The following is a 14,790-nucleotide window of genomic DNA, read 5'->3' as shown; positions in this document are numbered from 1 at the left end:
CTTCGTAGATACCTGCGGTATCTCTACTGCTGACTTCCTGTGGCATAAATACGCATTGCAATCAATATGTTCCGCAAACAGGATGCGCGTCAAGATAAAATTGACATCTGTGGATGCGCACCGCAACGCTAATGCCAATCACTTTAAAATATTAAAATATCTGCATCACTATTGACTTACATTCAATAGAAAGAACCGCACACCTGCCATAGAGTAGTTGCTGGTGCTGGGACCCTGTAGCAACGTAATTCAGAAAATCAAAAGAGGGATCCGCACACAGACTTATCTGGAACAATGTAGCCTTTATTGTTTCATTGCACACATAAATGGCATTGACCATCCAAGCCGATGATCGTTTCAGGGCCTATCCGGTCCACTTTATCAAGGCATAAGACTTGTTTTGAACATATTTTGTCTGCCTATGCCTTGATAAAGGGGACTGGATAGGCCCCAAAACGATCATCGGCTTGGCAGGTCAGATGCCATTTATGTGTGCATTGAAACAATAAAAGCTACATTGTTCCAGATAAGTCTGTGCGTGGATCCCTCTTTCGATTTTCACCATTGACTTACATGACTTCCAGGCAACGTGCATCACCGCAGATACTGTCCCATAACGTGCTGTTGACCTAGCGTCAAATTAGATACTTCTGGCGCATTGCACCGCATCTGATCTGAAATGTCCCATAGACTTTCATTGCTTTAGCGCCACCCTGCATTAAAATTGAGTAATGCAACACACTAAAAACGCGCCAATGTGAAAGGGGCCTGAGACTTTTCGCCTATGTGTCCGAGCACTATAAAAATAAAAGTCCACTTACCTGGGGCTTCCTTCAGTCCCTTGCATCCGTCCTGTGCCCTCGCCGCAGCTCCGCTCCCCGCCTGTGACCCGGTGTCCCCTCCAGTGCAGGATGTCCACTGCGCCTGCGGGAGCGGCTCTCAGGGTCGCGCTGACGTCATCCGGACTGTACTGCGCAGGGGCGGAACTACTTTGCCTGCGCAGTACAGTCCGGATGATGTCAGTGGGCTGGGGCTGGAGGAAGCCCCAGGTAAGTGGATTTTTTTACTTCTATAGTGCTCGGATGTGTCCTTTAAAGTGAACCAGAGACGAAGCACCCTCATGTATTTTACCATATATATCAGTGGGAACATTAGAAAAAACACCTACCCTGCTCTCTGTTTCATTCTTCACTGCACAGCTTGCTTCTAATCAGCCCTGATAAAATCCCTGACTGAGCATTCAGTCTGGCTTTGCTCAGGAATTTTTTATTGCTGAGTCTGTCTTCTCTGATATCTTTTCAAACCCAAGTCTGCCCCCTTGTGGCTCTGCTCAGGAATAATTATAGCTCAGTCATTATAGCAAAGCCAGACGAATGCTCAGTCGGTGATATTATCAGGGCTGATAACGAGCAGGTTGAGCAGTGAGGAATGAAACAGAGAGCAGGGTAGGTGTTTTCTCTAATGTTCCCACTGATATATATGGTAAAAGACATGAGGGTGCTTCGTCTCTGTTACACTTTAATGTGACACTGAAGCGAAAAGTGAAAAAAGCTTATGACGTATGTGTAGTACAGATAATTAATAGAAAATTAGTAGCAAAGAAAAGAGTCCCATATTTTTATTTTTAGCTATATAGCTTTTTTTTTATAACATTGCATCATTCTCTAATATTTGCAGTTTACAAACTACACTCTGCATTTTAAACTAGCAGAGCTAATGCCCTTTGAACTTCCCGGTAGTAAAATATCATAAAATAACACTGCTCTCCGACTAAATTAGTCTGAGAGCTCAGAGAAGCTCGTTTGCAGAGATAACAACTGAAGTTTCTTAACTCTTCCTGTACTGGAAACATCTTCTCATGTATTTGCTACTAATGTTCTATTTCTTAAGGTAGCCATACACTGGTCGATTTGCCATCTGATTCGACCAACAGATAGATCCCTCTCTGATCGAATCTGATCAGAGAGGGATCGTATGGCCACCTTTACTGCAAACAGATTGTGAATCGATTTCAGCCTGAACCCCCCCCCCCCCCTGCATACATTACCTGTTCCGGCCGGCGCGAGTCCCCTGGTCCCCACTGTCTTCTTTTCCGCTCCGGGCTTCAGACCGTTCCTGCAACTACTGAACTTCCTGTCCAGGGGAAGTTTAAACAGTAGAGGGCGCTCTACTGTGTAAACTTCCTGCCGGGACAGGAAGTTCTGTGTAGCTGCAGCCGGTCCGGAACCCAGCGCGGAAAGAAGACAGCGGGGACCAGGGGACTCGCGCCGGCCGGAACAGGTAATGTATACCCGCTGTATTGCGTCGGTCGACGGGCATTCGAACGCCGCTATCGACGCACTCCCGACCCACCGGCGATTGAGGAAAATCTTCTTCACGGACGGATCGACAGGAGATTAAGAAACACCACAGCCAGCGTGCCTCTTCTCTTCTGAAAATTTTACCATAGCCAAAAGTTCATTTTTTTTTTTTTATGGAGACCAGGGGAGGAGAGGAAATGACATCACAAAGAAAGATGTGGATCTCTCACGAACACATCTCTGTGCTTAACTGAGGTACCTTTGTGTTGGGTCAGGTGTACTTTATGTAGCACGTAATTCGTAGAGTTAACTGTAGCATTTTGCCATTAAATGTTATTGGTTGCAGAAAGCCGTGTGACACAGCGAGCGGAAAATCTGCCGTTACCCTCTAAGACGCGTCTTTGTTCTGTATAGGTTCACACACCGGCAGCCTTGTTCGACCCATCGGAATTCAAGCCTTTAGACCCGACACAAGAGCCGATATTTCCTCCGGAGCTGCTGGTGAGACGGGGGAAGGGAGGGGGCGATATATACAAGTCACATGTAGGCATTTACATTACGCTGAATCTACATTCTCAATCGGTTGAAAAAAAAAATGACTTTCTTAGTGATGTTGATGCTGTATTTTGTACTAAAATGAAATAACCCTTCAAATTACCTGAGCAGAGGGCCTTGTACAGCCACTCTGTGCAGCACAGACACCTGCAGGCTGTGATCTTCTCAGGCAGGGGCGTGGCTTCAAATCATGTCCCCCCCCCCTATTTTGGTGACCCTCACGGCCTGGGGGCCCATCTCACTAGGGTCATAAAACAAGTGTGGACATCGTGATCTTCACACCTATAACAAGTGTAGCCACAAAAACACCTGATCTGAAGGATGGACCCCTTTATCAGAGGGAGCGAATTAGTAGTTGGGGACCCCTTAGAGCACTGGGCTCCTATGCTTTCACAGGAGCCTCTCCTCTGTAGTTACACCCCTGTTCTCAGAAATGTTGTTGTGTGTTCCCTGCCCCCTACTGTCAGTATAGAAAAACAAATAAAATAAGTTGAAAAAAGCCATTATTTCCCACAATGCAGTGAGGTTCACAGAGAGGAAACTGTCAGGACCATGGTCATGACATCACACTGTGGGAGGAGTTTCACCACAATATCAGCCATACAGACCCCCCTGATGATCTATTTGAGAAAAGGTAAAGCTTTCTCATGGGAAAGGGGGTATCAGCTACTGATTGGGATGAAGTTCAATCCTGGGTTATGGTTCCTCTTTAAAAGGGCTTTAAATACTCCTATATAATTCTACCACAATATTTTTTATGAACACATGGAACTGATCCTGTGCACCTGCTTGTCTCCTCCCCCTGAACACGCATGTTATGAATTCTGTTCACAGCTACACAAGGACGTCCCTCGGAAACAGCTGTGCTTTAGGGGGGACGGCGTGACATGGATTCAGCCCTCCAGCCTGGATGAACTGCTGACCCTCAAAGCTCAGTACCCGGATGCCAAACTGGTGGTGGGCAACACAGAAGTGGGTGAGTGATGCCCAAGCCTTCTTCACCAATCAGAGGTTACAGGATGGTTAATGTGAACATGGCCAGGCCAAGGTGGAGGCCACATAGGCGCTAGCTTTGGGCGCATCTCCATGAAAGGGTTGGGGGTGTCTTATGCTGCCGTCTTTCATTGATTTTGTTGGATCCCAGAATGCAGAGCTGGTCCTTCCATAGGGTCAAACTGGGCAATTGCTCAGTCTAATCATGATTAGACCTGATATGTGCACATTTCTAAAGAACCAAATATTTAATGGGGTTGTCTTATATTTTCATAAGACTTTATATCTCCCCGATGCTGTCTGGCTAACTGCTGCTTCCAGCCTAAAATATTGCCATAGTGACCTGGTTATGTGTCCAGGCAACTTGAGCATCTCCACACTGTCAGGGCGTAGGACCGGTAGTGGATCTTCAACAGTTGTCACCACTAGTTTGTTCTTGTCAGTTGCATGTGTCCATCCCCTCTTGCTGAACCTTCTTCCTCAGTACCAAATTCCCACTTAGGCACTACCATAGAAGACTTTGTTTCCTGCATCTCGGCTCTGCCTGTTCAGTAAGCCAGCACCTATTCAGTAAGGAGTTTCTTGGGCAAGTCTCCCTAACACCGCTAGTGCCTACTGAGTGCGCTCTAGTGGCTGCCTCGCAAGCATCACACTGCAACGCACCAATCGCCATTCATATGACCCTACAGCACAGTGTGCCAACAGGGTCATATGCATTTCGCCACCTCTCACCCAGTGACGTGCTCCCTGCTGGACAGAAATTACGGCACTGGGATTCCCGGGTTCGTCGTATTTGTGTCGTTCCGCTAATGCGCATCTCACCACTGCCACCAAGTGTTTAAAATGTATGCATCGCCCATTGACATTACTTCCTCTGCCGCTGTGTTGCCATGGAAGTCCAACGATAACGCGCTGTTGACTTTGCGATAGCTTGGCCGCGAATCGAGCACTTCCAGCGCAATGCGATGGGGGAAATGTACTAGGCCCCATAGACTTTAATTTGCTGTTCTGTTACCCTGCATGCAGAAAGGGTAACACAATGCAATGAAAAACGGCCTAGTGTAAAAGGGGCCTTAAAGTGGATCCGAGCTAAACTTTTACTCATTCAATAATTGTGTTCTTTTCATATAGTTTATAGGGCATTCCTCAAGCCAAATACATTTTTTTTAATACTCTAATTCCCTGTAAACTAAACAAGCCTCGCCCACAGTTTCTCCAGTGCCTTGGCACTCTCAGCCTTAGTAGCAAGGACTTATGGGAGCTCAGTCTGAGCAGGGAGAGGAGGAGGTGTTACTAGCCAGAAATTTCATAGGCAGAGGGGAGGAGGGAGGAGGAGAGGGGAGTGAAGTTTTCACAGGCTGAGGGCTGGAGATGCAGATCAGCTTTGCCTGTGTGTAATGATTACAAACAGAACATGTCCGCTCTCATTGTTTCACATGAAGAAATAATCATATACTGCTGAAGCTGTTTGCAGCTAGATTTGCTGTGTAAACTTTAGATAAGAGTTATTTGTTATAGTTAGTTTTTCATCTCGGATCTGCTTTAAAGTTCCTGCCACCTTTATTCAGGAACATGACCAACAGTATGTGACGGAGCTAAAATGCAGGTTTTATCCATCTTTCAATGTAGATGATGAGTAAACAGAAGCACAATATTCAATGTTTCATGCCAATAAGTGATGTAACCCTGGGAATGATATACTGTAGCTTTCTTTAATGCACCTTGGAGCACTCCTTTAAAATTTGTCTGTTTTCCTTCTTTTAGGAATCGAGACAAAGTTTAAAAACATGCGTTACCCGGTCATCATCGCCCCCAGCTGGATTCCAGAGCTGAACTCAGTGGAGCACACCCAGGAGGGTAAGACGCCAGGATCTCCTTCCCTGCAGGATGGCAGAATTGCCAAAATTATCTCATGGAATTTCTCAACCTTGGTTATTTCACATCTCAACTATAAGGAGAGATAATTCATAAGATAAACAGATAAGGGGCAGCACACAGCAATTTTACGAGTACTAACCCATAAGTAATGGCCACACACACAATACAAAAAAGTGATCAGATTTTATGGCAATTCGATAAATATGATCGGATCTCCTGAAAAAATCGAAAGCTTTTTTTCATTCAACTGAAATATCCGATCGGATTTCCAGTTTTTTACGATTTTTATCGATCCAGAATGCTGGAAATTTTTCTTACATTTTTCTAAAGATTGTATGGTGTGTGTTAGATTGTCAATTTATTAATACACACACCCTAAAAATGTTCTCAGAGTTTTCAATCATTTTTATCATAATTGGGGAAAAGTTGACCATATGTGTGTGATACATTGGTCATACTTTTGAAATGTTACAATCAGTCAGAAAAATTGAATACAATTCTTGAATTGAACAGATATTTAAAAAATATTATGGTGTTTGGCCACCTTAAAGGGAAGGTCCGAGGAGCCTAAAAATAAAAAATCCACTCACTTGGGGCTTCCTCCAGCCCCAGGCAGCCGCCCTGTTTCCTTGCCACAGCTCCAGTGGCTCCCGCTTTCCTCTGGTGCAGATGCCAACCTCGCCAGGTCGGCATCTACTTGCGCTCCAGTGTGCGTCTCACTGACGTCATCTGGACTGCCTGTTCAGTACAGTCCGGATGACATCAGCACGACCAGGTGAGACGCACGTTGGAGCGCAAGTAGGCCTTAGGCCTTTTACCGGGGAAGGGGATCCCGGGCCACTGGTGAGGAGCAGAGCGGCGGCGAGGGAACAGGATGGCTACAAGGGGCTGGAGGAAGCCCCAAGTAAGTGAATTTTGTATTTGTAATGTTCTTGGACGTAACCTTTAATAGTTATCTCATTTGAGGCAAGTGTTTGGCTTTTGATTACAGTCGACAGAACTCGTTGTGCTGTAAATTCTTGGAATACGCAAAATGCTGGGAGCATTCTACGCCCGCGCAGGGGCGGAACGCTCCCAGCCATGGGAGTGCAATGGGGGGGCCGCGCATGTAAGCCCAGAGTGGCCGAACTTACGGGAGCCTTTATGGAGAATCCAGGAGACGAAGGACGGCAGTGAGGGACGAATCAGGCTGAAGGAGGCTGGAGGTAGCCCAAAACATGTATAAATTTATTCTATCACTCCGTCTCAGGGTCCCTTTAAAGGTGACCATATACAATTCATGTTTTTGTTTTTTCATTTGACAGGAGAAATCCAATAGTTTTTCTGCTTGGACGAAGAATTTGAAAAATGAAACCAATATACCATACACAATTTTTCCCCAAATTTTAAAAATATAGAAAAAGTCAATCTTTTTATTCTAGATGTCCAAATAAAATATTTTGAATTATTCAACACAAGCAATCATTTTTATTGACTAAAAATGGGAAATTCGATCGATTTGGTTGAATCTTGTATGGCCACCTTTAGGTTGATAATAATCTCTTTAAACCTTTACAAGGATTATCATTTCCCACACCCTGAACACATGCCTATTTTAAAAAAAGCAATGTTTTCTAAATATTTCCCACACTCTGAACATATACCTATTTAAAAAGTGATGTTTTCTATACATTTCCCACACTCTGAACATATACCTATTTTTTTTTTTTTTTTTAAATTGTGTTTTCTAAACATTTCCCACACTTTACACATATATGGTCCATATGCAATAAACTTTTTCTCCTGACTTTTCTTCTCGATGACATTTTCACAACTTGTCAATTAAATGCCTTTTAAACCACCAGCAAACAAGAAAATACTCAATATAATTTCAATAGTACCTTTTCACCTACTTTTTGGTGCATTTTCAATTGCAAAGTGCTAAATGATTTTAAAGAGAATATGGAAAACTATCTCCTAGGAGACAACTCAGGAGAAAAAGTTAACTGCACGTAGACCAAAATGTAAACCATAAAACATATTCCCACACTCAGAACATGCTCAGGGAAACTCTGGCCCTTATTCAAGTTGCTTCTTCTCCTAAGCTTTCTCCTAGGTGATATTTTTACACCTTATAGATAAAATGATTTTTTAAGCCACCAGAAGCAAGAAACTACCCTTATATACTCGAATACATTTTTTATTGACTCAAGTATAAGTCTACCCAGCGAAGTTAATGGCTGCACTTGAGGCTCAGGAGGGGTTAATGACTGCACTGCATACAGTATTACAGCCATTAACCCCTCCTGTCCCCTAAGCTCAGCCAATACCTCCTCCAGGCCCCAATGTGCTGCAATTATTCACTCCCTTTTATGCTGCTCAAGTCCCCCCCCCCCCCCCCGCCCCTTTCCTTGTTAATTGCTGTGGCCAGGACTTTCAAACCTGTGTTTTCTTGGCATTTCCTTTATCAGGAAAGTGTCACCTACCACAGGGTTAATTGCTGTAAATGGGAATATCGCTACTAGTATACACATTACTCTGTCCTAAGTGTTGCCCGTGACTCATGTATAAGCCGACCCCTATACTTTTATGAAGTGACTCAGACCTAAATTTCTAGACTTATACTCGAGTATATACAGTACTTTTTTTACCTACTTTCTTGGATTTTGTGAATCGCAGAGTGCTGAAAATTTATTTTAAACAAAACATGAAAATTATAATTCTAAACATTCTACATGTTAAAAAGTCCATAATTTTTATGCCTTTTTTATTCATCCCATTCTCTGTCTGTAGATGTGTATAATTAGAAATACATAAAATAAAAAAGTGAGGTGCCATGCCATGTTGAATTTCCAGTGACCGGTATGAGAGGAGGGTGAAAGTGATAACACCAAATTTACCACACCTGCTCCCCAATCACACCTGAGACCTTGTAACACTAACGAGTCACATGACCCCCAGGAGGGAAAATGTCCAATTGGGCAGAATTTTTTTATTTCTTCACTTAGGGGTGTACTCACTTTAGTTTCCAGTGATTCAGACATTTATGGCTGTGTGTTGAGTTATTTTGATGGACAATAAATTTACACTGTTATACAAGCTGTACACTGACTAATTTACATGGTATAAAATTGTCATATCTTCAGTCTTGTCCCATGAAAAGATATCATTTAATATTCATAAAGATGTGAGAGGTGTACTAACTTGTGAAATATGGTAATTGCATATTGATTAGTCTTTTTTTCTTCTTCAGGCATTTGCTTTGGGGCGTCCTGCACGTTGGCCATGATGGGCGACGTTCTCCAGAAAGCAGTTGAGGAGTTCCCATCACAGAAAACAGACGTTTTTCGAGCGGTGCTGGAGCAGCTGAGATGGTTCGCCGGACAGCAGATCCGCAATGTCGCTGTAAGAAGTCTGTTCATAACTTAAAGTGTAACTGCAGGGACTAAACTGCCTAACCAGCTCTCAGACTGGCCAGGCTAAAATCCAATAGCCTAATTCATAGCTGTTATTCTATGTCATTGTTTTGATTAGATCTGGGCATTATTGTCCAAAAACTACTGTACACAAAAGATGTCATGTAATTGCAGCCGAATGGCACTTGTGACCGGCAACCGGGCAGCTGCACTGCTCAACAAATGAGCAGCTGAGGTGTCTGTGGAAAAGAAGCCTTATTGTAGATATGTGGGGAGGTGTGTAGTCCAGAGGGGTCCCAAGACTTCCTACAGATACAGGAAAAACACAGAGAGAGACCAGGATCACCTTAAGGTGTAGTATATTAATGTCAAGTTCTGGATAAATACAAAGGGTATTCACAAAGGTGGGTTGCAAGACCAGCAACCACAGTATAAAAACCAGTGAGGAAATCCCGTCCCCACTTTGGTTCTTTGTCTTCATATGTGTGGTTACACTCCAGAAAAAGCGATTGTTCGGTTACACAAAACAAACAATTGACAGAAACCTCTAATAGCTAGGGGGCTGTAAACAATATCACTGAGAAGGAGAAGGCGCCCCAAAAAATAACCATGATGGATGTAATAAATATAAAATGGCTTAAGAAGAAGGGGCAACGCCAATATAAGAAAGAAATTTTAATTAGCAGACACAAAAAGGATAATGCATTTTGCAAAGCACAGCCCACTTCCTCGGATCAAATAAAGCAGTGTCTGGGTAGCCAAGGTGCAGAGCTTGGAGTGCCTAAAAGCTTTTAGCTTTATTTGATCCGAGGAAGCGGATTGCGCTCCGCGAAACGTGTTATCGTTTTTGTGTCTAAATATTAACGTTTTTTTCTTATTTTGGCGTTGCCTCTTCTTAGAGGTAAGCCATTTTATATTTATTACATCCATGATTATTTTTGTGGCGCCTTCTCCTTCCCAGTCTTATTGTAGAAAAGGTATCCAAATCATCTGACAAATACGCCCTGTTCTCCTCTCTGACTAGTTCCCTGGGAATTAGGCGGATGTAGTCAAATGCTTGAGTGGTAGCTCCATAGACAACAGACATAGCTTTATAGACAGTGGAAAGGGTAGGAACTGCCAAGGAGAAATTTCTTTCCACCGTTGGCATAGTGCAAAGCATCAGTCAGAATTATAACACATTACAGAGACAGTAAAGGGTTTTTTATTTACCTGGGGTGTCTTCCAGCCCCTAGAAGTCATTTTGATCCCTTGGCGCAGCTCCGACCGTCTCCGGGGTCCTGTTGGGGCGTACATACCAAAGAGGCACCGGGATAAAATGGCGCAGGTTGATGACGATAATGGCATCTTGCTACTAAGGTTATTTGACATTTTATAAGTGTCCTAAAACGTTAAATAACCTTAGCAATAAGATGTAATTACCGGCATCTGTGATACATTACCTGGTCCCGGCGATCCCGTCTTCTCTCCACTTCCTGTTTAGTTTGAAAGTCCTGCAGCCAACCAATCACCATGCGGGGACTCCCAGCAACAGGCGCGTGATCAAAGACGCGCACCGCTGGTCCAGCGCAGCCGTACTACTCCGAGTCATAGCGGCCCGGAAGTAGTAACGGCCCATAGAGATTCACAGGCGAACGGTACATCTCTACTCGTGAGTCCTTTAAGCAGGGATTCATTGCAGTGAGAGATATAACTTTGAATGTAGACATCTTAGAGTAATTCTTGAATTGTGTATGATGCCACTTAAAGGGACACTATTGCAAAAAATTATTAAATTATAATACACGTGAACACACACATAAAAGACATACTGTCCATTTCTCCCGGAGTAAAATGCAGTATAAATCACCTTTTTTTCCTATGTCGCTGGCACTAAGAATAGGTAGTAAAAATCTGACAGGTTTTGGACTAGTTCATCTTCTCGGGGGGAGGGGGGTGCTCAGGATTTTCTTTATTCTTTACAAAAGCACTCACTGGACAGGATCTATACAAAGATGCCTCCTTACTCCCTGCAGAGTTTTCAGGCAACTGGACTGAATTATTGACGTTCAGTAAGTACTTTTGAAAATAAAAAAAAAATACCTGAGAATCCTCCATGAGGGATATGGATTAGTCGGATTTTTGCTTCCTACTGTAAGTGACAGCAACATAGGAATAAAGAGATGTATAGTATATTTTACTCTGGGAGAAATGTACATGGTAAATGTATCTACCGGTAGTTTAATTATTACATTTTTTTTGTGATTGTGGCCCTTTAAAAGTTTATGATTTTAAAATAGGTCATGGCTGGTTACGTTGTATTTGTATTGACTCACTGGCATTGGTGGGGTTAATTTTAGGCTATCGGAGGGAATATCATGACAGCCAGTCCGATCTCAGACCTGAATCCGGTGTTCTTGGCAAGTGGAAGCAGACTCCGCCTCCTCTCCCAAGGTACCCATACAGAGTATGTTATACTTACATGTCTAAATATGAAATAATTGTGTTACACGTATGACTTTAGGAGTTGCAAACAATGAGATTTTTCTCTATGTTGTTCTTTTAAAGCGGACCTAACACAGCAGAGAAGGAGAACACAGAGAAATACACCCTGTGTCCACCCTGCATGTGTTTAATTCTCCCTTCTCAGCAAGTAATGAGCTAATGTAATTTGAGCTCCCAGCTATCTGCCCAGTCTGTTGAGTTGAGCACTAATATGTAAACACAGGTGTTTAACCCTTTCTGGGCTCCAAGAGAACCAGGAGGTAACCACACTGCAGCATTTCTGAAGGAGCTCTATAAGCTGTAACAAGGAAATGTTTTTCTGTAAAGGTTATTATGCAGTTGCTTATCTTTTAGAGCAGAGAGGAAATTCTGAGTTCAGGTTCGCTTTAAGAGGGTAAATAGAAAGGGCATCAAAGAGCAGGGAGCCTGGACCACTGATTATTCAGTCACATGACAGTGTGATTATTCAGTCACATGACTGTGTGATCATTCAGTCACATGACAGTGTGATTATTTAGTCACATGACAGTGTGATCATTCAATCACATGAGAAACTCTTATTTTCCTTTAGTTACTCAGATTAGGATTTGGTCAAGCTTTAAATCTTATCTTCGGTTTAAAGGGTAGGAGTGTGTTTTGTAAGCAGATCTTATCTTTATGCAACACGTCTCAATCACTTTTATCACCCCTAATTCTCTTGTGTGAAATTAACAGCAGGTTATACAACACTTCACATGAGATGAATTATGGAACTGGATCATCTGATGCCAGAGGACAGGAAGTCCCATGTTAGGCCTCCGCCACACTAGTGCACAGGGTGTCACGGAATACCCGTGAGAAAATGCAATTGCAATCGGTTTTCTACACTGATTGCGGTTAAGGTTATCTGAATTGTATGTGTGTTCCCAGCAAGCAGCAGAGCTTTGGGTAACTTGTGTCTTTGAAGCTTGGCTATTCAAGTTGTGTAGCCCAGAAGACATTTTCACACGTACCTGTGACAACTCAGACCAGGTAATTAACCTCGTCACAGTTACCTGTGAAAGACAGCATACACACCATCAGGGCCTCTTACACAGGAATAGCCAGAAAACCCACAGCAGGTGGGGCCTATTCAAAAACTACAGTACTGCGGACATCACGGCAGCGGCCCAGCATGACACCCTAGTATGCACAGCACAAAGTGGAAATATAGCCAGTCATTTTTTTGGTAAGATTGTAGCAGAATGCCACTGACTATCTCTACGAAAATAACACATTTAGACGCAGTTGAAATTGAACACGTTTTTAGATATCGTGGGAGTTCCTAGCTCTTTCCTAAGCCGAGTTATTAATTTTAGTGCAACCAGTTCGGTTAGACTGATGATTCATGATCTCTGTATCCACTCTCCGGATCCACTGTGTATTAATCTGTTATCCGCACAAATATGGCTGTTATCGTTTTTCCCCAAAAGGGACATTTTCACCTGACTTAAAGGAGCCATCAGGGGGATATGAGGACAATAAGTGCTACTTATTCGGGGCTTCGCCCAGCCCAAGCTCCCAGCATGTCCCTCGCTGCAGCTCCGCATTGAGCCGTTCGCCTGTGAAGTAGAGATGGCCCGAATGGTTCGCATGTGAACGCGAACACGCGAACTTCAGTGTTCGCGTGTTCGACCCGCGAACTTTATGCGAGTTCGACCCTCCTCCTATACTACATCATTAGGGTCAATTTTGACCCTCTACATCACAGTCAGCAGGCACATGGTAGCCAATCAGGCTACACTCCCTCCTCGAGCCCCCCCTTATAAAAGGCAGGCAGCGTCAGCCATTTCACTCACTCGTGTACCTGCAGTAATTAGAGAAGGGAGAGGAACTTGCTGTAGACATAGGGAAAGCTTAGTTAGGCTTGTTGGCTTGCTCCTTGCTGATTTTATTGCTAAAAAGCATCCCTCAACAGCTCTTTTGAGAGCTAATGTTGTTCTTGTGATCTATTTTTTTTTTTGTGTGTGGCCCATCTGCATTATATACAGTCCTGTCAGTCAGTCGCAGCTGGCCCTTGGCCCCTTGCTAATTCCTACTGTGCCACTGCCAGGCCCAGCACATTCAGTGACTACCTGTTCACGGTACGTGTGTGTGTGTGTGTGTGTGTGTGTGTGTGTGTGTGTGTGTGTGACAGCTGCACATTTGCAATACCAATCCCTGCATACCTGTGTGAAGTGCACCTACATACGTGACCGCACGCAGTGTTATATACTAGTCACTGCACCTGTTCACGGTACCTGTGTGTGTGTGTGTGTGTTTGACAGCTGCACATTTGTAATACCAGTTACTGCATACCTGTTCACTGCACCTGTGTGACCGCACGCTGTTTTATATACCAGTCCGTGCATACCTGTTAACTGCACCTATGTAACCACACATTGTTGTACCAGCAGTCACTGCAACCTGTTCACTGCACCTGTGTAACTGTACATTGTATTAGTCAAGTCAGTGCATACCTTTCACTTCATCCCCTCAATATGGACAAAACAAGAGGCAGAGCCAGAGGCAGGCCACCCGGCAGGTCTGTTCGAGGTCGTGATTTCGTGCAGCCCTGGACCAAAGTACAGTGTTCAGAAGAAGGCACGTGCCATCAACCCCCATTATTGTCAGGACGTAGTTGACTATTTAACTCAGAACACCTTATCTTCCTCAGCTTCCGCACGGAAGCGTGACATGTCTTCCTTCTCCTGCTCTGATTCTGGCACCCCACTTAACACTCAGTCGGCAGCCATCACCAAAGTGCCATCATCCCAGGGCTCAGCGGTGTGGAAATTTTTTGTGTGTCTGCCCCAAATGAGAGCAGTGCTATCTGTACTTTCTGCCACCGAAAATTGAGCTGTGGAAAGACCAAGACCCGTGTAGGGACAACTACCTTACGAAGGCACATGATTGCAAAGCACAAACTGCAATGGGATGACCACCTGAGGAAAAGCAGCACAAAAAAGCAAAGCCACACACCACAGTGTAAGATACCAGGCCGCAATTATTTCTCAAAAAAGGAGATACCCAAACTGTACCGTGATGTTGAAAGGCAAGTGGTGTCATCTCTGGTACAGCGTTGGGTCAAGGGTCCATCTGACCACGTGGTCTGCAAAGCACGGTCAGGCCTGCCCGAAGACTAAGTCAGTCCCCACACACAGCATCTCTGCCTGCACGCCGTGTGA

General features: G+C 44.0%; 1 protein-coding gene across 3 annotated transcripts in view; it reads left to right on the top strand.

The window, feature by feature from the left end:
- XDH (xanthine dehydrogenase) overlaps positions 1-14,790 on the top strand; it is a 194,070-nt gene that overhangs the window by 108,042 nt on the left and 71,238 nt on the right. For all 3 annotated transcript variants that reach the window (XM_068232795.1, XM_068232794.1, XM_068232796.1), the window contains 5 exons: positions 2,715-2,801; positions 3,690-3,831; positions 5,613-5,705; positions 8,959-9,110; positions 11,461-11,554. In XM_068232795.1, the coding sequence (XP_068088896.1) occupies positions 2,715-2,801; positions 3,690-3,831; positions 5,613-5,705; positions 8,959-9,110; positions 11,461-11,554 (568 nt within the window). The remainder of the gene's footprint in view (positions 1-2,714; positions 2,802-3,689; positions 3,832-5,612; positions 5,706-8,958; positions 9,111-11,460; positions 11,555-14,790) is intronic.

This window comes from Hyperolius riggenbachi, chromosome 4 (genome assembly GCF_040937935.1).
Source record: "Hyperolius riggenbachi isolate aHypRig1 chromosome 4, aHypRig1.pri, whole genome shotgun sequence".
NCBI classification, from domain to species: Eukaryota; Metazoa; Chordata; class Amphibia; order Anura; family Hyperoliidae; genus Hyperolius; species Hyperolius riggenbachi.
The sequence above is the reverse complement of the archived record's forward strand: the minus strand, read 5'-3'. Positions and strand labels throughout refer to the sequence as shown.